General features: G+C 55.4%; 1 protein-coding gene across 2 annotated transcripts; it reads right to left on the bottom strand.

Annotated features, from left to right (window-relative positions):
• Positions 1-12247: 12247 nt before the first annotated feature.
• Positions 12248-18289, bottom strand: LOC138119680 (glutamine synthetase). Of its 2 annotated transcripts, XM_069031784.1 has the most exons (7): positions 18227-18289; positions 17934-18109; positions 17199-17360; positions 15458-15604; positions 14468-14595; positions 13262-13461; positions 12248-12995 (listed from the first exon to the last, which is right to left on the bottom strand). In XM_069031784.1, exons 2-7 carry the CDS (start codon positions 18097-18099, stop codon positions 12674-12676), a joined length of 1125 nt encoding a protein of 374 aa, XP_068887885.1. In that variant the 5' UTR covers positions 18100-18109; positions 18227-18289; the 3' UTR covers positions 12248-12673. The 2 variants fall into 2 exon arrangements, with proteins under 2 accessions (XP_068887885.1, XP_068887884.1); XM_069031783.1 differs by lacking the exon at positions 18227-18289 and having other exon boundaries at positions 17934-18138.
• Between the last annotated feature and the right edge of the window lie 1668 nt (positions 18290-19957).

Raw genomic sequence — 19957 nt, 5'->3', positions numbered from 1 at the left:
TTCATCAGTCTCTGCAGCCCCTGTTTAGCTCTGCCAGCAAAACCAAACAAATTAGGAGAAGGGGGGGTGAGGAGGGAGTGAAAACACCCTGAGCTACAGCAGATTTTACTGAACCCTCTTACCCCATGGAAAGTGGCCAAAGGCTCATGGCTTGGTGCACAGTTGGGGCCACCCCATTCCTGGGGCAGCACTGGCACCCTTGCCCCAGAGGGACACCACACATGTGACAACTCGGGGTAGAAAAACCCTTCACCAAACCTGAGCCCCTCGTGCTGTGCTGCAGCTTCTCCTGCCACGGAGATTTATGCACCTTGTTTGCAGAGAAGTTAATTTTAAGCACAGCAAAGTTTCTCACCCAAGGTCATGATGTGAATAAAAAGGATTCCTGCACCAGGAGCTGAACAAAAGCACCCAGGCACAGCTACAGTACTGCAAGGATTTGTGCTAAGATACACAGGGTCCCTTGTCATGTCATGGCCAGCAGCGATGCCACAGCATTGACCCATCCCTGGATCACGGCTACGCTGTGTACAGCAGTCTGTAAAATGTAACTAGAGGGATATAATTGGAGCACGGAGAAGAGAAGGCTTTGGGGAGACCCCATTACAGCTTTCTAGTACCTTAAGGAGGCTTAAAACATGGACAGGAAGGGACTTTTTATACGGGCAGATAGTGACAGGACAAGGGGCAGTGGTTTTAAACTGACAGAGCAGGGTTAGATTGGATGTTAGGAAGAAAATCTTTACTTAGAGGGAGGCAGGCCCTGGCACAGCGTGCCCAGAGCAGCTGTGGCTGCACCTGGATCCCTGGAAGTGTCCAAGACCAGGCTGGACAGGGCTTGGAGCACCCTGGGATAGTGGAAGGTGTCCCTGCCCATGGCAGGGAGTGGGACAAGATCTTCAAGTTCCCAAAACAGTCTGTGATTCTGGGATTCTATAATTCAATGTATTCAATGCCTGCAGTGCCAGGGCACCCGTCATGCCCCCCGGTGATGCCAGATTCAGGAGGATTTTACTCATTGCAGTCAAAACATGTATTTACATTCCTGCCTCCCTGCTCACCTGCCCATGCCCCAGAGTCATTGCTCTTATCTACTTGCGTGAGGAGTCACTGGAGCTAAAACTCAGAGCAGTTAAAAAAAAAAAAAAAAGTAAGCTAAGGGTTTTTGGTAAACTGCCACAATTTGCTTTCTGATATTTTTGACTATTGTTTTGCTTTTAAAAAAAATTGTTTTGAAGAGTTTTGTTGTGGTGGTGGGAAATCACACTTCCTCTACATTCTGTCTGCTCTGCCTTCCTCTTTTTCCCCTTATTAAAAGGGAGATTTAAAAAGAGAGAAGAAAAACTCATGTCAAGACAAGCTTAAGACGAAAATTTTCCTTTCAGATCCCCCTCACCTGAGCATCACCTGAGCCATGCTTTGCCAGCAGCACAGACAAGCTCCAACCACAGGTGCTGGGAGAGCAGCTGTGAGTGGTGTCACATGTGGGCAAAATGTGCCCACGGAGGGCTCAGCTGTGACTGCAAGTGCAAGGCACACAAGACTCCATCATTAAGTCACAGACATTGTTTGTGACTTGAATTTGTTCCCCTCTTGTCTTTCCAGGAGTTTCCAGCTGGGCCTGGTGCCACGGAGGAGGCATAGCTCCGCCTGACCGTGCCTCAGTTTCCCCTGCACTGAGGCTGAGCCGAGCGAGAGGAACCGGGAGTGCTCAGAGAGAGGCACCGCGGAAATGCCTGGGCATACCTGGGCCATGAGTGATGCCGGGTTAATGATGTGAGCGCAGCTGGGTGAGGCAGCAGCACTTTGTAACCCCCGGGGCACTTTGTATCTCTCGAGGTAATTTCCACCTGCCCGACGCTCCGGGGTTCGTGGCTGCAGGGGAGAGGGGCGAGCCTGGCCGGTGCTGCCCGGCACCGCGGAGACACCCAGAGGTTCTCCTGCTCTCCTGTTACAAGATGAATGTTTCTCTCCACCCTCAAATTCTCTTGCTTTTGCTTTCCCAGCTTCTCCCCCCTCCTTCTGGGGTTGGCGAGGGCGTGACTTGTGTGAGCCCACCACACCCCATAAGGGCAGGCACCGGAGTGGCTGTGATGGAGGGGGGAATAAAGCAGCAGAGCTTTGTGGAAGTTGGCTTCTAGGTTTCTTAAGTTTCCCTCGAGCTAAAATACACAGATGTGAACTGTTATGGAGGGCTCCCTGTGCTACATACACCACTGACAGCCGTTCTGTATTCCTGCGTAAGTAAAATCAATTACCCTGATACGTTTATATTACACGTAGGTTTATTACCTTTCTAAATAATTTCCCTGCTTCACTCAGTGCCTCACCGCTTCTCAGCTGATTTGCTGGCCAGTCAACTACGTCATCTGATACCAACAGCAACAACAATAACTCATCTGTTTCAGGCTGACACCTTCCAGCAGTTTAGGCAGAGCAGCCACACCTTCCTGCACACCCTCCCTCTCCTCGCAGGAGGCCACAGCCAAAGCCCCCGATCCCCTTCTGTGGGGTCATCTGTGAGGCAACTCCCAGGCAGCTTTCCCAAGGGTGGAGTTGGAATTGAATGTCCCACCAGTGGTGTACAAATCTCTGGGATCAAGATGTGATAGAATTACAGACTGGGCTGGGAGGGACCTTAGAGACCATCTCATTCCATCCCCTGCCATGGACAGGGACACCTTCCACCAGACCATGTTGCTCCAGTCCAACCTGGCCTTGGACACTTCTAGGGGTCCAGAGGTAGCCACAGCTTCTCTGGGCAACTCTGGCACAATGTCCCAGGGCGCTGCAGCAGCTCCCCAGTGCTCCTGGAACTCCACCTGCCTATTGTGCCCCTTGGTCTCAGCAAGCCTCCCAGACACAAGGGCCACCAGCCCCACCACAGCCCAACCCCTGAGAGGATGAGAGGAGAGCAGAAAGCGATCAGAAACAACAACAGCGCAGAGCCAGGAGGCACCACTGCTCAGGGGCTCTGCAAGGAGGCCGGGCAGCTGCTTTGGGCTCCATCCCACGGATGCTTCACCACCCTGTACCCCAAGACAGCGCCCCAGGCCTCACTCAAGGAGTAAGAAAGAGGCTGAAATGTAAGGGGCTCTAACAGCATAACAAAGAACACTGGCTTACCCTCACACCGAGTGCCTGATTATGGAATAACTTGGCTGAGACACCACAGGGACTGCCCTTCACCAAGCGAGGGGAACCCTGCCATGCCCCCTGGCAGTTTGCTTCCACTGCTCATCCCCTTTGTGCCAGCGTGCACACCTGCTCTTCAGACCAACTTTGGCAGCTTCAGCCCTTGCTTCTTGTTCTGCTGTTCTCAGATGTTAAAGGGTCCTTTGGCACCACATCCTTTCTCCTTATGACAGTGTTTACACATCAGAATAAAGACACCTCTCAATGTCTGTGGTAAACGGAGTGATTTGAGATCTTCAAGCCTCTCCCTGTAAAGCATTTTCTCCAGCCCGTGTTACTGTGCTGGCTTGTGTCTGTGCAAGCCCACAGACTGGCATTTGTGTGTCGACTGAAACGTGCGTGCAGGAGCAGCCTCCCACATACAGACACGTGCACAGACAGGAGTCGATGCATTAGAGCTCATTTATGCCCCTGCACACAGAGACACTCACAGGCCCTTTAGCTCACATCACTGGGGCCAGATGAGCACCCCTGGGTAACACACAGGGTGCCCCTGACCTGGTCTTCTCCCCCATCCATTAACCCCCATCCCTGGGATTCTTAAAGCAGCTCTTCCTAACCTTCCCCTCCAAACCACGGAGGAAGGTGAGGGCAGGGAGAGCGAGTCCCCAGCTGAGGCACTGAGGTCCCATAGCCCAGCTACCCATCCCCTTCATGTGGGTGCTGTGGCTTTGATCAGTCAATGCCCAGCCAGCACCTGGCAAGCCTCACTAGAAAATCCTTAGAGAGAGGCAAGGCATTAATTACTATTATTATAATTCTAATTGCACTGCCTGGATTTCTACTCTCTTTTGCTGGAAGAGTTCCCGTTGCTCAGCGTGGGCCTGGGAGAGGGATTGGATGGTGGGATGCTTGTCCTCCCTTCCCCATGGGGTTCAGCATCTGCAGGGACAGCAGTTTGCACAACTTACAGACTGTGGGAATAGGAGGATTCACTCACTCGACCTCAGTGATCCCAGTGGGACCTTGCCTGAGAAAAAATTGAAACCACAGGCTGGACTCATACTCCAGCACCACTCAGGATTTTGCATTTGTCACTCACTGCAAAATGACATTTCATAGACTCATGGACTATCCTGAGTTGGAAGGCACCCACAAGGACTATCAAAGTCCAGCTCCTGGCCCTGCACAGGACCACACCAAGAATTACATCAGGTTTATCGGGGCCAGGGAAAGGCAGCAGTTGCTGTTACACACGTAGGAGCAGGCTGAGGTCAAGGGTCATGGGGATTCCTCCAAGGAAACCTGTGCAGGGCAGCCCCATCCCCAGGTGTCTGCCATCCCAAGAGATGTCCTGGGCAGGCAGAGGGTCCAGCAGCACGCGATCACTAACCCTGCCTGACACCACCTGAGGTGCAAGAAATTTGGATCCTGTATTTGTCCTGGCTCTCATGCTTTCCTCCCCTTCACTGCCCAGTTCTTCTACTTCCCTTTTCTCCTGTAACATCTCAGCATGGCTGCCCAGGACATTGACCCACCATGGACCAAGCCAACAGCTCTTCTCACACTCCTGATGTTTGATCCCATCCTTCTCAGTGGGCAGATCACTTCTCCACCATAGACTCACCGCCAGGGAAGTGACTTCTTATTAGCCACTCCCAGGAAAGGCCCACACCTCCTGCAGCCCTTTCACCTAAATCCGCTGAATTCCTCCCAGAAATGGCTGAGGAACACTCCCACATTGTTGGCTGTAGGGGAGACAGCCTGTGACAGAGAGCCAGTGATGACAATGGTGTCATGAGACGACCATAGCTGCCAACCAGAGGATTCGATCTCTGCGTGGCTCAACAGCCCTCTGCTAGGATTAATTCACTCAAGAAGCCCAGATGTCCCAATTCCAGCTGGTAAAAAGCTGTGGCATGGCCCCTGACCTACATGCCAGGGACAAAAGTCACCAAGAAATCCCCCAGAAAGCCCTCAACCCTCCCCACAACCCAGGAGGGCATGTCCGGGGACAGCAGATTGTGCACCAAGGGTCACATCAGTGACAAAGCTGGAGAACCCTGGGGTGCAGGCACCCCACAAACACCCCTCCTCCTCTCCCACACCTGGCTGTCCGTGACAGCTCACAGAGAGTCCCACTCCCTCTCTCAGCTCACATCTCCCCACCCCGCTGCTGAGAAAAACACTTCATTTTCCTGCTTGTCACCAGTACTCCATGTGTCCAGAGCGAAATAAAGCAATCCCCAGCATGGAGAAACATGTCCCAGCAGCTGCTCCTGCAGGAATGCAGAGAGCAGCCCTCTTGGCACATCCTGGAGCAGGATGTCTGAGCCAAACCATGGCTTGGTGCAGGAGCAGATGCATCCTGAGGAGCAAGGCTCAGGGTGACACGGACCCCCCTCCACCTACTGATGTGAGTGGCTCATGGAGTGAACAGCCCAACCACCAACTGGTGACACAGCCAAGGGTCCCTTTCCAAACAAAACCACCCCTCCATGGTGTAAGGCTACGTGCAGAGCCCTTCCCATCACCCAGGGCCTGGGTAAGGGTCAGGATGGTACCCCAGCAGTGCTGACACAAGGACCAGAAAAGCAGCCCGAGCCAGGCGTGCAGGGGAAGGAGTTAATCTCTCAACCCAAGCTGCTGCTGAAGCAGCGCTCTGCCTCTGCCCGGGGGCATCGTCAGCCTCGGCACATTTTTCTTTGTGAAGTAACGCTTTCCAAAGGAGTTTGCTGGCTGGCTGCATCAGAGGGGGATGCTGGGGGAAAAAGCCAGGGGATCACAGCTGTCCCCCCCACCACACCTTGCTGTTCCTAACCCTGCTCATCAGGGCTGCCCGGGAATTGTCCCTCACCAGGTATTTCCCTTTCCCGAGTCATTATTTGGGTTTCCATGAGCTAATCCGCCAGACTCAAAGGTCACCGCCCCGAGGCCAGCCAGAGCCGTCACGCGGCAGGTGAGTCACACCTGACAAACCTGCCCTGGCCAGAGCGGGAGGCAGCACTAAAACATCCTCCACTGCCAGGGCAGCAGCGATGCCTTCCCCATCCACACCCTGGCACAGCGCTGCTCTCAAGAGGTGAGTCCCTGCCCATGCCAGAGCCACATGCTGGACACCACCCTCCCAGCCCGTGCCACTGCCAGCTGAGCTGGTGGCAGGTAAAGCAGATGAAGGGAGGTCTACGATGCGTTCTCACCGAGTGACCAGGCAGCAACGACAGCCGTCTGCTTCGTGGCCCTTGAATTGGGCTGGTCATGGCCATTAACGCCTGTTGGAGGTCTGACACCCCATGCGGCTCCCAGCCTGCAGCTGGTGGGTGCCTGTGATGGCGTCCCTGGCCCTGTTCCCCCATCAGTACGAGTGAGAGCTCAGGAGGGGTGCTGGGGCGAGCAGAGGGAGCTGCTGCCGTTCATTAAGGACTCCTTTGAGGAGGCTGCTCTAGGAGCACCTGGGGCAGCTGCATTCTTTGCAGAACTTTCTCAAGCCAACCACCAAAGTGCTGCTGTGACCTCACGGGGACTCTGCCCATCCCAGTGTGACTGAGACAAGCAGGACTGTGGTGGGGACAGGGGGCAGATCTGCTCTGCAGTGTCACAGCTTCTGCTGCCTTCTCTCCCAGGCCTGGTGGCTCCTCTTACACCCAGGTGCAAGCCCCAACTTAACCCCAGCTGCTCACCCTGAGGCCATTTGTGCCCTACAAACACCCCCAGACAGTGAGGGCACTGCAGTGCTCAGGATTGCTCAGCTTTGCACCATCTAGATTGGTGGTGTTTTTTTTTTTGCAGCAGCAACAGCAGCTGAGCCCTGCCATGGTAACGGGCTTTCCTGGAAAGTCTGATTGCTGCATCTTCCCAGCAGAGAGGGAGCAGCAGGTCTCGGGCAGCCTGACCCCTTCCCCAGAGCCCCTGGTGATGCCTTAGGTTTTAACCCTTATATTTTTCAAATCCTGCACTGCCTGGTGTGTCACTCTGGAGTTTCTTGGAGCCTGTTCACTTCTGCTCTCTCGTGCTGGGCAGACATAACAAAGCCTCTCCAGGCCTGCTCTCCAAGGACACCCAGACTTTCCTACGCCAGAAGTATAAACCAAAGAGCTGCTAAGGGGGGGATAAGCTGTGGGGAAAACTGAAGCTTTAATTGGAGAATTAACCCTGCTATGCCAAGGAACCAAACCTATAAAAGAGTGAAGAACTCGTGACCTGTTGTCCATCTTGGGGTCCATCTTGGCAGTGGCCTCTGGCTCCCCAGGGGTACCTTTGAAGGCCTTTCAAATAAATACCTCCCTTTATCCCCTTACTCCTGTCTAGTCTCTGTTTCTGGGAGGTCTCTCAAGGCATCACTGGGACTGAGCTCCAGCTCAGATGTGGAGAGGGGGTTTAGCAGCAGCAATACAAGAAAAGCCATTGTGCATTGCCAGGTCACTGCTGCATCTCAGCAAGACATTGCTGTCACCGGGGGTGTCCCCGAGGACTCCACAAACGCCCACCTGGAGCTCGGGTCGGCCTCATGGGGCTCTTTCATCCCACATTTTTGGGGACCAAACCAAGCTGAGAGCAGCTGGCTGCAAACCCAGACCAGCCTGGTGACCACCCACCTGCCAGCCTGGGGGCCAGACTTGGGCCAGGAGAGCCACACAGGGCTAGTGGGGTCTGGGGACAAGGACCCCCCAGCCAAACCTCTCCCTGACTCTCTCCCCGTGATGCCTGTCCCCCTCCACTTGCATTCCAACAGCAACAAATTGCTGGTAATGAGCTGTGTCTCTCTGCGAGCTGAGAGCCTTTGAGATCAAAGATGCTCTCACACAAAACCAAAATATGATCAGTGGCCTTTAAAGGCCAGACTAAGCTTCTGAGGGAAAAAAATTCCATTTTCTGTAGATTAATTTGAAACCATTTTAATGCTCATTAAGATAGACGGACCCGAGCAGATTGTGTGGGCTGGAAGACAGGGAAGGGACAAAAAGGAGTTATTATTGACATTTTAGTTTAGGTCTTTATTCTATCCAGAGCTCCCCACTTCTGGGCAGCAGCTTTGAGTAATGCTATTGTTAGCACTGGAATTGTAATTCCAATGCCCTCTTTATAACTGGCTTGGGAAAAAAAAAATTAAATCCCGAAGGCTTTGGCTAAATTCAAAGTAATGGAATTTATAGAGGTAAAAAGAGTTCTGAAAAGGGAGAAATGTGCAAGCCCCTGCGCTGTTGCTCCCTTTCATGGGGTGGCCACGATGTTCACCCACCATGGGCAGCCTCTCTGCAGCACCTTCCTGGGGCACTTGGTGAAGGAAGGGACACCAGGGGATGCCTGGATGAGGATATGAGGATGTGTCCCAGCTTGGTCACCCTCTGGAGCCACATTCTGGAGTCTCTCATCCATCTGCTGGGTCCCAGCCCTGGGGACAACTCTTCCTGAGGGATAATGTGTCCCTCAGCAGCACCCAGCTCCGTGCCTCCAGCCCAGGGCTGTGATGGGGGCTGGATACAGCCCCACGGGTTTTAATTTGCCACTATCTGTGAGTGCTTGTGTGGAAATACAAGGTTTGTATTTGCCCCGTGGGTGAGGGTGGTCCTGGGGGCTGGTGGGCACAGTCCGAGCCTAAACCAAAGAAGTTTGATGTTTTGGTTTGCTGTGGTCCTTTTCTCCCTAAAAGTATTGCTGACAGTTCTGGTTGATGCAGGCAAAGGTTCTGTTTCACTCCTCCCATCTTAACTTGAATTTTGCTTTACAGCAGCATGAAATGATTTGGAGTGTGTTAAGTAGATTTATTTTCCTTCACCTCCTAATATTTAATTGTCCTTCTGTAAGGGTGCAAGAAAGCCAAATCAGATCTGGGACCAGATTGTCTGTTAGTTATAGTCACTTCTCTTGCGCTGTGTTATGGCAGCTGCTGGATTTCTGGCTATCAAAACATCTTTATTAGAGGGTAAAAATACGTGAGGCAGGAATCCATGTTTTACACAGTGCCTTCTGCAGCCACCTGAAAGGAGGGTGAAGACATGCGGGGGGCGGTCTCTTCTCCCAGATAACAAGGATGAGAGGAAACAGCCTCAAGTTGTGCCAGGGGAGGTTTAGGTTGGATACCAGGGAAAATTCCCTCACCAGAAGGGTTGTCCAGCCATGCCCAGGGCAGCGGTGTAGACAACATCTCTGGAGGGGTTTAAAAGCCGTGTGGATGTGAGGACATGGAGACCTGGGGACATGGGGACATGGGGACATGGGGACATGGGTTAGTGGTGGCCTTGGCAGTGCTGGGGGAACGGTGGGACTCGATGATCCAAGCGGATTTTCCCAGCCCAAATCGGGCGCGGCTCCCTGCGATCCCTGTCCGCGCCTGCAGAGGGCACCAGCCCCCCGAATGTCCCTGTCACCCCCGGGCCCGGCAGGTGCCACCACCGGGACACCCCGGGATGCTCCTTCGGGAATGCCCTGGATAACACCGACCCATCCACCCCGGGATGCTCCTTCGGGAATGCCCTGGATAACACCGACCCATCCACCCCGGGATGCTCCTTTGGGAATGCCCTGGATAACACTGACCCACCCCGGGATGCTCCTTCGGGAATGCCCTGGATAACACCGACCCATCCACCCCGGGATGCTCCTTCGGGAATGCCCTGGATAACACCGACCCATCCACCCCGGGATGCTCCTTCGGGAATGCCCTGGATAACACCGACCCATCCACCCCGGGATGCTCCTTCGGGAATGCCCTGGATAACACCGACCCAGCCACCCCGGGATGCTCCTTCGGGAATGCCCTGGATAACACCGACCCAGCCACCCCGGGATGCTCCTTCGGGAATGCCCTGGATAACACCGACCCAGCCACCCCGGGATGCTCCTTCGGGAATGCCCTGGATAACACTGACCCACCCCGGGATGCTCCTTCGGGAATGCCCTGGATAACACTGACCCATGCACCTCAGAAGATCCTTCGGGAGAGCCCTGGATAACACCGACCCCCCCCCCAGCAGCCCCATACCAGGCTGCATCCCAGCTGGGATCCGGCACTACTCCCACCCATCGCAGCCCAGCACGGAGCACCGGGAGATGCTGGGTGTGTCTCCTCCCAGCGTTGTCCAACCCGTGGATGGGACGGGATGGGGACACCATAGCCTCTGCCATGGCCTCAAACCTCAGCCCAAGGGCTGGCTCCATCCCCAGTACCTTGCTGAACCCAGCAGCCCACCTTCAACAGAGGCAAACACGGCAAAACTATCGGAAAAGCCCTTGTGGGAATGTGGCGTTGTCCTTGTTTCCCCTGTGCTGCGGGCCCTGTGGGTGGGAAGCACTTCTGCTTTAGGAAAAAACCCAAAACCCTGACATGTGTTTTCTGACCCATTTTGACTTCAAAAAGTACAAGTGAGAAGATCTGTGTTTTGGCAGAGGACAACAGGAATGTCTCCAAGCACACAGTGGCTCCTGGTGTGTGGGGACAGGACTGATCCCAGCTCAGGGAAAAGCCCTGGCAGTGGCTTTGGGAGAGCTCCTGGATTGCCCCTGGAGCCTCACTACCCGACCCTGGAGAGGATGGTCCTTGGCTGGAGAGGAACCACAGGGTGAGAGCCAGAGACACAAAATGTTTGATGTCCCACAGTGCTGTGTCCAGCCACAGATGTTTCCATGTTGGGAATGTGAACTCACATGATTCCCAAATTTCATAGTGTCTGTACAGCACAGTGTGATGAAAGCTGAAGTACTTCAGCCATTGGTACAGCCAGCAAAGCAGACAGGAGTCTCTCCACTCCTGATTTAGCTCTTTATTGATTTTCCAGCTGCATCCATCAGTCACTGTCCCAGTGCTCAAATTACCCATTAGAGACATCATAAAAATGAGAGGAAAGCAAGACAGGGTTGTGGTTTTGATGAAAAACATTAAACATCCCAAACAGCAACTTGTGGAAGGAAAATCATTCCTTTTTAGGGTGCAGACTGGGTTCCATTGACTCTTGAACAGTTCAGAGGCACTGAGGGCTCCTGGCTGCTCGTGGGCTTGACCATCTCCCAGCTCCTGCAGCCCTCAGTCCCTGTGCCACTGGCAGCACTGTGACCTGCAGGAGGGACTCAGAGGCCTCCAGTCCAGGTTGTCACCTGTGTCAGATTCAAGGATAAACATAAAACCCATTTCAAAATCCACATGACTGCATGGGAGGTGATGTCCTCTGTCCACGCTGCTGCTTCCCCTCACTGACAGTGACCCGCCCCACTGGTGACTGCAGCTGGGTCAGATTGTGGTCTGTTCCAAAAGCCTGACCTGACTGAGATGTCCCTGGGGTTAGAGGGGTGGCCCCTGTGCTTGCATCCATCATCCCCACAGCTGCATTGTGGAGGGACCCGAGGGTCTGGGATTGGAGATGCTGTTAACACCCATCTGCATGGAAGTGCCTGTGAATTTGATAGGGTGTGGGGCAATGGCTTCAAACTGAAGGAATGTAGGTTTAGATTTGATGTTAGGAAGAAATTATTCCCTGGGAGGGTGGGCAGGCCCTGGCACAGGGTGCCCAGAGCAGCTATGGCTGCCCCTAGATCCCTGGCAGTGCCCAAGGCCAGGCTGGACACTGAGGCTTGGAGCACCCTGGGACAGTGGGAGGTGTCCCTGCCCACGGCAGGGGGTGCAGCTGGATGGGCTTTTAGGTCCCTTCCAACCCACAGCTCTCTGTGATTCCATAAATGAATCTATGACCTCTACCTTGTGAAGAGACTCCAACCCAAGGAGCTGCACCGTGACCCTATGGTTCACCAAGGCAGTAGGGGGGATGTCCCCAGGGTCCCCTCCTGCACCCAGAAGGGGAGGGCTGTGCTGGCTGTGCCCGGGGCCAGGCTGGCTGTGCTGATTCAGCAGCACACACCCTGTGTAAACGCCCGCCAGCTGCTGCCCTGGCCCCTGTTTGCTCAGCCCGCACTGCTCTGTTTGCCTTTGGGATCACGATGGAAGGAGATGGCCTTTGGGCCAGAAAATGAGGCAAGGTAGCTCCAGACACCTGCCTCAAGGATCCTTCAGCATCTCTGCTCCTCCAGCTCCTGCCCAGGCTGCTCAGTAGCTGCAACCTACCAGCAACACCTAAATTAAAACCTCCTTGGAGCTCTAGGTGCCACAGAAAAATGCACTTGCCACGGCATAACCCAGCTGCCACGCAGCCAGGAAGATTATTTATTATCATTTCCTTGCAACAGAGATATGGAAAAAAAAGCACCCACCCTCCCCAGGTGCCAACAGCAGCAGCTGCAGCATCCACGTTGGGATCTATGTACATCACAGTGTAAAGTCCATTCGGGAAAAAAATTCAATCCAAGTTTAAAAAAAATACCAACAAAACCTCACGACCTAAAACCAGGAACCAGAAAAAAACAAAGTGGTTGAGAAAATAGGTTGGGCCCCTCCCTCTTGCTATAAAATATGTATTTCTAAGGCCACGTTTCACAAGAGCAGAAGCAAGGTTCCTAAAGAGTCTGAGCTTGCAGCCGAAGACACTGTACAGGCACAAATCCCACGTGAGAAGCTACTGTAGGCACGAGAACCTCCACCCAGCCCGCAGCCTCAGTGGTCAGCGTAGTCCTTGGTCTCCACCCCGGTCTCATTGAGCACCGTCGTCCTCATGATGGCCTCGGTGACCGCGTAGGGGTCGCAGTTGGCTGCTGGCCGCCGGTCCTCGAAGTAGCCGTAGCCATCCTGGCCCACCTGGCGCGGGATGCGGATGCTGGCACCTCGGTTGGCCACGCCAGCGGAGAACTCAAAGATGTTGGAGGTCTCGTGGTGGCCGGTGAGGCGCCGGGAGTTGTCCCGGCCGCCCCGCGGGTCGTACACGCAGATGTGGTAATCGTGCCGCTTGCTCAGCTTCTCGATGGCAGCTTCGATGTGTCTGTGGGAGAGGAGAGGGGGTTCAGGAGGTCCATTTGGGGGGTGTCACCCCCTCCTCCTGTGCAGGGACAAGGACAGCCCAGGGGACACCCTCATAAGATCAGCTGCTCTTAAAATAATGAGCTGAGACAGCCCCAACCGTGCCTGGTGCAGCCACACAGGTAGGGAGACACTTCCACATGGCCCAGGACACCACCAACCTCCCAGGTACATCCCAGGGAGCCCTCCAGGACTCATTTGAGTCCTGAGACTCCCCCCAGGACTCACTTGAGACCCCCCTCTCTCCGCATCTCCTCGGTGCTGTAGTTGGTGTGACACCCGGCGCCGTTCCAGTTGCCGGTCATCGGTTTGGGGTCCAGTGTGGCCACAACTCCAAAGTCCTCGCAGACACGGTGGAGGATGAAGCGAGCCATCCAGAGGTGATCCCCCATCTCAATGCCTTCGCACGGGCCCACCTGGAATTCCCACTGGAAAGGGCGAGCAGAGGCACAGGTCAGGATGGGCAGGTGGGTGCCTCCCCAGCCACCACATCCCTGCCCCTCCCAGCCTGGGCTGTGCCTGAATGTTACCCTTGGGAATCAGCAACAAGGACAGCTTTGGCATGGAGAAAAATGGGAATAAACTGCTCATGATGATGTAGAGCAAATCAGAGGGGTTTTAGATCAAAACAGAGGGAAATAAGCACCACGTCTGACCGAGGCTGGTGCAGAACCCCCAACCCACACTGCAAACAGGGCAGAGGATTAACGAGAAGCCTGTTAGTCCTTCCCAGGGCTGCTTCCTGCCCAGCTGGAGCCAGGGTTGCACCACCCATGGTGACTAAGCACAGGGTGACGTCTTCTTCTGCTGTCATGGAAGAGCCCAAGCCCAGGATGTGGAAGGCAGCCAAGAAGGACCCTGAAGAAGTCGGGGCAAACAGCAGGGTCGGTAAAAGTCCTGTCTCGGCTCCACTGCAGATAAGCCCCTGCTTATCACTGCCACATCAGCAGCAGGAGAGTCAGCAACCCGAAGGTGGTCAGTCTGGCCACCTGCCTAATGCAATCAGGGACTCCTTCCTGCTCACACCCAGATAAACCCAAATCCTCCCAACTGCTCCCCTGAGCCATGTCCCATCCAAGTTTCCCAGTTCCCAGGCAGAAGGACAGGGCTCAGACCCCATCACTCCACATGGTGCTCCCACAACCTGTCCCAGCTCCTGCTGTCCCCTGCATCCCCACTCCCACGGGGAGCTCCCAGCTCTGCCCTGGCTGCAGAGCTCAGGCTGAGCTGTGCAAGGAGCTCGGGGTGAGTTACGAGAAAATCAAATGCACATTTCCATTCTAGCAGTGCAACTGCTCCCATCCAGGCAAAACTGATGTGAGGAGTGACTGGATTCGGGATTCCAGAGGAGCTGAGGGTTGCTGGGTTATTCCAGCCTGAGGATAACTCATATCCATCACTGGGAATGGGCTGCCTGGGGCCATCCTCACATACCTGGGAGGGCATCACCTCTGCATTGGTGCCACAGATCTTCACCCCCGCGTAGAGACAAGCCTTGTAGTGGGACTCCACGATGTCACGCCCATACACCTTATCTGCTCCAACCCCGCAGTAATAGGGGCCTGGAAAGAACAAGGAATCACCACCCAAGGAAAGCTTTGGGGAGCAACAACAGCATTGTAGCATAATTCCACACTCCTGGGTACCTGCTGCCACGGGCAGAGGATTTATGGGAATTAAAATGATGTTTCTCTCCACAGGACATCAAGCCACTGACCCCCAGCTGCAGGACCAGCAGTATGAGCAGTTCATCTGTGCAACCTCAGCCTTATCTGGGCAGTTAAATAAGACTTGTAACACATCAGTTGGGAGGTGGCCTCGAGATAAGGAAAGTTTGGTCTGCCCCAGGGCACCTCCCTGACCCTCTGAGCACATCAAGCATCCGAGATTGTTCTGACAACAGCTGGCATTATTCACGGCTAGGAAATCCAATTCGCTGGGGTTTGATATCTTTCTTATTCAAGCAGGTCAGGCAAAGATCTTCTCCCCGCCTGGGGGAAGGGAGATGTTGCAAGCAGCCAGTCCACACAAAAATCAGGTTGGGAAACCTCTGGCTGTCTCCCAGGAGGCAGCTGAGGAGCTGGCTCACTGCTGCAGGAGGGCACAACGCACCATGCCAAGCCCTTTCCCCAACAGCCACGGGGAGGAGGTTTTTCCAGCCCAGTTCTCCAGCCCTTGCCAAACAAGTCGTGCAGCTGAGCTGTTTGTGCAAGCAGGGTCCGGCGGGAGCGGCGCGGCCACCCGGCTCACGTGAGCCACGGGGCACCAGGTGCTCTCGGTAAACAGCTCCTACCTGGGGTCATCCCTGACAGCAAAGCTGCACCGAGCTTGGGGATGGGGGAACTGCCACCATCCAGCACACCACAGGCAGCAGGGTGGGAGCTGAGGGGAGATTTTGGGCTGGGGCAGGGAGGGAGTTCTTACCCTGCGGGCCGGGGAAGCCGTTGTCGGGCCAGCCGTAGGGGTGGCCGTTGATGCCCAGCAGTGTGTACTCCTGCTCCATCCCGAACCAGGGGTGGCTGTCCTTCACCAGGTCCATGACTTTCTTGCACGTGTGTCTCAGGTTGCTCTCTGGGAGCAGAGAGGCCTGGGTTAGAGCCGTGCTGTGAGCCAGCACCCCCCACGCTCTGCTCCAGGCCCACTCCGAGACCAAGGCTCCACCACTGCCAAGTGCTTCCCACAGAAGCCTTAAGGAAATCATGAGTGAATCCCCCTTCCTGCTCACCAAATTCCTCCTCGAAGTTACTCCATCACCAGAGCATCAGGTCAAGAGGGTTTAATTACCCTATTCCCCAAACCACTGCTGATGGTCCATGAACACCCTCCTCCTCTTAGTCACAGAGACCAAGAGCTTTACCCCAGCCCCATCCTACAGGCATTCAGCAGACCTGGGAACAGGGACCATATATCTTCCATCACTCCTTCAGCCCTCATCCTCATCTTAATTATCCCTTATCTTTCTCCAGCTCCATGGTTTTGGTTAGTATCCAGACTGGCTGGCCCGGCCTTGGCCTTTCAAAGTGCTCAAGGCAACTGGGGCTTTGCCAGGAAAACACAGATATAAGAGAAGAGTCCAGACATGGGACAGCATGCCAGGCACGGGAAATGAGAGCTTGGACCAAGACAGCAGGGAAAGAGGCTGAAAAACTGCTGTGACAGGGACAGGCAGGCTCCAGGCTGCACATTCTGCCTTAACTTCCAATAAAAGCCTCAGAGCAGCTGGGGAGAGTAGGGCTGGAAGGAAGCAGTGGCAGTGGGAAGCGGGAGAAAGAAAATTTCTTCCCCTGAGCCCACACAGCTCCACGGAAACCCACCACGGGGAGGGCTGGAGGGTGCACCCCTCCCGCCAGCACGGCTGAGCTCTCTACCCCGGGAGCTCCAGGATCAGGGGCTCTCTTTACAAACTCCTCTAGTGGAGGAGCTGCCGGGCAGGAATCTCAACCAAGACACTTCCCCCCACCCGTGGCTGAAAGGCAGGGCGCTGCTGGAGGAGGAATCAGCCCCGTCTTTCACCATCCCTGCCCGCAGCCTCCGCTCTCCCGGCAGAAGTGCATCACCCGCAGATGTCCTCTCCCTCCCCCTCACACCCAACGGGACACAGCCTTGCTCGAGTGGCAAATATCCCCTCCGGGAGCCCCTCAGCGCGTCCCTGCAAACAGGCTCCTTTTCCTGTGTCTGGGGCTTTATCAGAGGGACAAGACGGACTGCAGACTTGTGTGGCTGCAGACTCGGTGATAAGACCGAGAGCCGGCGCGTTCTGGGGCTGTTTGCAAAAGGTCACTCTGAGCCAAGCACACGCCGTCTCAGCATCTTCTCCTTCCTTTTCTGCAGCCTCCCACAGGCGGGGAGAGCAACCACAGCCTCGGCAAGCTAAAACCCCCGCACTTCCAGCTCCTGCTCCCCCCGGGGCTGGGCGAGCTCGGGCCCAAGAGCCGGGCGACGCCTTTGGCGAGCTCCACGTCTCGCTGCTCTTCTCCTCGCCCTGTGCCACTAAAACAGGTTCCTGCAAGCAATCACCGCCACCAGCGCTTGGATTTCGGAGCCTCGGGCCAAGGGCTCGGCGCTCAGCTGCGCCCCGGGGCCAGCGGGCCCGAGCAAGCGGCTCCTGGGGGAGGTGACACCCTAAATAATAAGGGGGTGACCCTCGGGAACTGGGGGTGCTCACCTGCGGGTTTCCTGTTGTACTTCAGCACTTCGCAGAGCACCAGCTTGTTGGGGTCCAGGCAAAAAGGGTCCCTGAACATGCAGACGGGCACCAGGAACATGTCACTGTTGGAGCCCTCTGCCTGCGCCGTGCTGGAGCCATCGAAATTCCACTCGGGGACATCTGCGAGGCAGGAGGGGGATGGAGGAGGGAGTGAGGTTGGGAAAAGGTCCACATATGGATTGTGCCAGTGCTGGTGGCTTGGATCCAGGATGGAGCACCTAAAGGGCACTGGGTTCCATGGGATGATGGCCACAAAGGTTTTCTTGCACATCCCCGGAGTCCATCGGTGCTCCCTGAGCCTCAGTGTGTCCACCCCTCCCAGCACCATCAGGCACGGGCAGGATCAGTCCCAGCCACTCCACCTCCCTCTGCCAAGCCCCATCCAGATGCCGACACGTCTCCATGCCTGTTTGCCTGGTGGAAAGGGGCGAGGAACTCATCCTCCCCTTCCCACCCAGCACTAATAGCAGAGATTAGCGGATTAAGCAAACCGCAGGGACGCAGGTTGGATATTTACCCTGCTGCTCGGTGCAACCCCACCGGACAGCTGCAACACGTATCACTGGTGCCACGCAACCAGGGAGAGCCCGTCCCGACTCCCACCGCCCAAAGCATCCCAGAACTTTCCCCAGACTATGCTCAGGGCCCTCCACCCCGCCACCCATCACCCTGAGGGACAAGCACCCGCGTTACCTTCGATGCTCTTGGGCTCCTTATCGAGGGTCCTGCTCTTGCAGCGCACTCCCTCGCCGCTGCCGTCGATCCAGACGTAGGTGACCTGAACCCTCCCATCCTGGGGCAGCTTCATGTACTGCTCCCGCACCAGCTTGTTCAGCCTGGAGCTGTGCGACACCGACATGGCGACGGCCCTGCGAGGGCGCACAGGTGAGTGCCACATCACCCCCGGCCCCTCTCCCCACGGGGATTTCACAAACCAACCTCCCAGCCCCAAACAAGCCGCCCCAACCCACCCCCACCCCGGCTACCTCCCCCAGCCAAGCGGAGCGGCCCTGGCGGGACTCGAACCGGCGGCCCCTCGCTCACCGGCCCCAGCGCTGCCCGCGCCCGCTCCGCCCGCGCTTTAAGGGCGCCCGCGGTCGGGGGCGGTGCGGAGGCGGCTCCGCCCCGGGGAGGCAGCGCCGGGCCCCGGCCCCCACCCCGGACACCCATTGAGGACGTTTAGTATTGTTTTCTTTTCTTATTAAAATATTACTTATTAAAAACGACAGCTATCGCATGGCTAAAGCATCAGTTTATTTAAAAAGTAGTGAGTTACTGGCTAAACGACTTATTGTTTGTTAAAAAATAACAAGTATTACTCATTGAAAATACTATTTACCACCTTCCATCCCCTCTCTGCGTGTGTCATCCCTCTTGGTCTCTTGTTTTCGTACGGTTGCCCTCTTACACGTGTGCAGATGCTTTTCCCCCGGCTCTGCTAAGTTGCTGTGGGGTGAGGAGCTGGGGAGGCTGCTGGGTTGTGCTCCCCCCAGCACCCCAAAAGCCTGGCTGGGACCATGCCCTGGGGATGTGTGATGGAATGGATCTGGGTGCCTGCGTGGTCCTGGGGACATCAGTGGCAACGATCCCAATCCTTGGGGACAGGAGCAGCCAGATTCCCAGGACAGGGGCAGACAGATGCCTGGCAGCCCTACCACTACCTCTCTCACCGCATCCTGCCCTGGACACCCCAGGAATGACCCCTTCCCACCCGGCTTCAGCCCCGCCGTGGCTGCAGGGCTGCGTTTGCCCCCAAGGCTTTCCTTCGAAGGGAGGAAAAGCTGAGGGCTGCAGGGAGAGCTACTGGGGAAACACTGAAATCTCCTACTGCAGCCCTTCCCATCTATAAAGCGCCGAGCTAAAGTACAGTTTTTAAGCACCAGAGAGTACTAAAGTCTCTTTAAACCCCCAAACTATCCACGCTCAGCACAGGCTCTGCTGTGATTTACAGTCAGCTAAAAATCCTCAGCCAACAGGTGTGAATTTGGGTCGATTATTTCAATATAGCAGCAATTTCCAGCTATCGAGCCGAACGCAGATCCAATTAGGTGAATTAAACGCCTCGCTGCCTTCCCAGTTTTCCATGGATCCTGCGTGAGAGGCTCCCACGTGTCGGAGCAGACAGACCCCAAACGTGCCAATGCACAACCAGCACGGGCACAGCCCGTGCCAGCGCCTCCGAGGGTTATCTCAAACACTCCCGGATTTTTTTTCTGGGAGGAGGGTAAGATTCCAAACAACTTCCCAGCAAACCCGGCGGAGGAGCGCACCTCGACTCTCCAGCCTCGGGTTTCAAGCAGTTTTTCGATGTTACAAAAGGAGAAAAGGCTTTAAGGCATGACTGGGCTCTAAAGCAGCTGGGTTTTGCTAATTCCGCCGGTTCTTAAGGCGGACTCATGCTTGTGCCTGCCTGACTCACCCCCAGGAATGTTTTTCTGCAAAACAATAAAACATCTGCACCAGGGCAGCTAACAAAACCACTTCACGGTTGATTGCCTCCCCCAGGACATCTCCCCGGGCACTGACCCAAGACATCGGCTCTGTTTTTCTTCTGAAGGTGTTTTGGTCCCGCAGGCAGATAAAGAATCAGGAAGAAATCTGAAAGCACTTGGGATTGCACAAGAACCAGGAAATGAGATTGGCAGCGAGAGAAGCAAAACCTAATTAGCAATTTTGGTGACCAGGCGGTGACATCAGTGGCAGCAGGCTGTGGGCAG

The sequence above is a fragment of the Aphelocoma coerulescens genome, chromosome 17 (genome assembly GCF_041296385.1).
Source record: "Aphelocoma coerulescens isolate FSJ_1873_10779 chromosome 17, UR_Acoe_1.0, whole genome shotgun sequence".
Classification (NCBI taxonomy): Eukaryota; Metazoa; Chordata; class Aves; order Passeriformes; family Corvidae; genus Aphelocoma; species Aphelocoma coerulescens.
Note: the sequence above shows the minus strand (reverse complement) of the source record. Positions and strands in the feature narration are given on the sequence as shown.

Excerpts from the sequence above, each read along its gene's own strand:
- LOC138119680 (XM_069031783.1), bottom strand. The coding sequence starts at position 18,138 with ATGTGGCACTCACCTGTGCGCCCTCGCAGGGCCGTCGCCATGTCGGTG. Across the intron at positions 17,361-17,933 it reads GGAGCCCAAGAGCATCGAAG|ATGTCCCCGAGTGGAATTTC; the intron begins GTAACGCGGGTG and ends CCTGCCTCGCAG. Across the intron at positions 14,596-15,457 it reads CGGCTTCCCCGGCCCGCAGG|GCCCCTATTACTGCGGGGTT; the intron begins GTAAGAACTCCC and ends TGTTCTTTCCAG.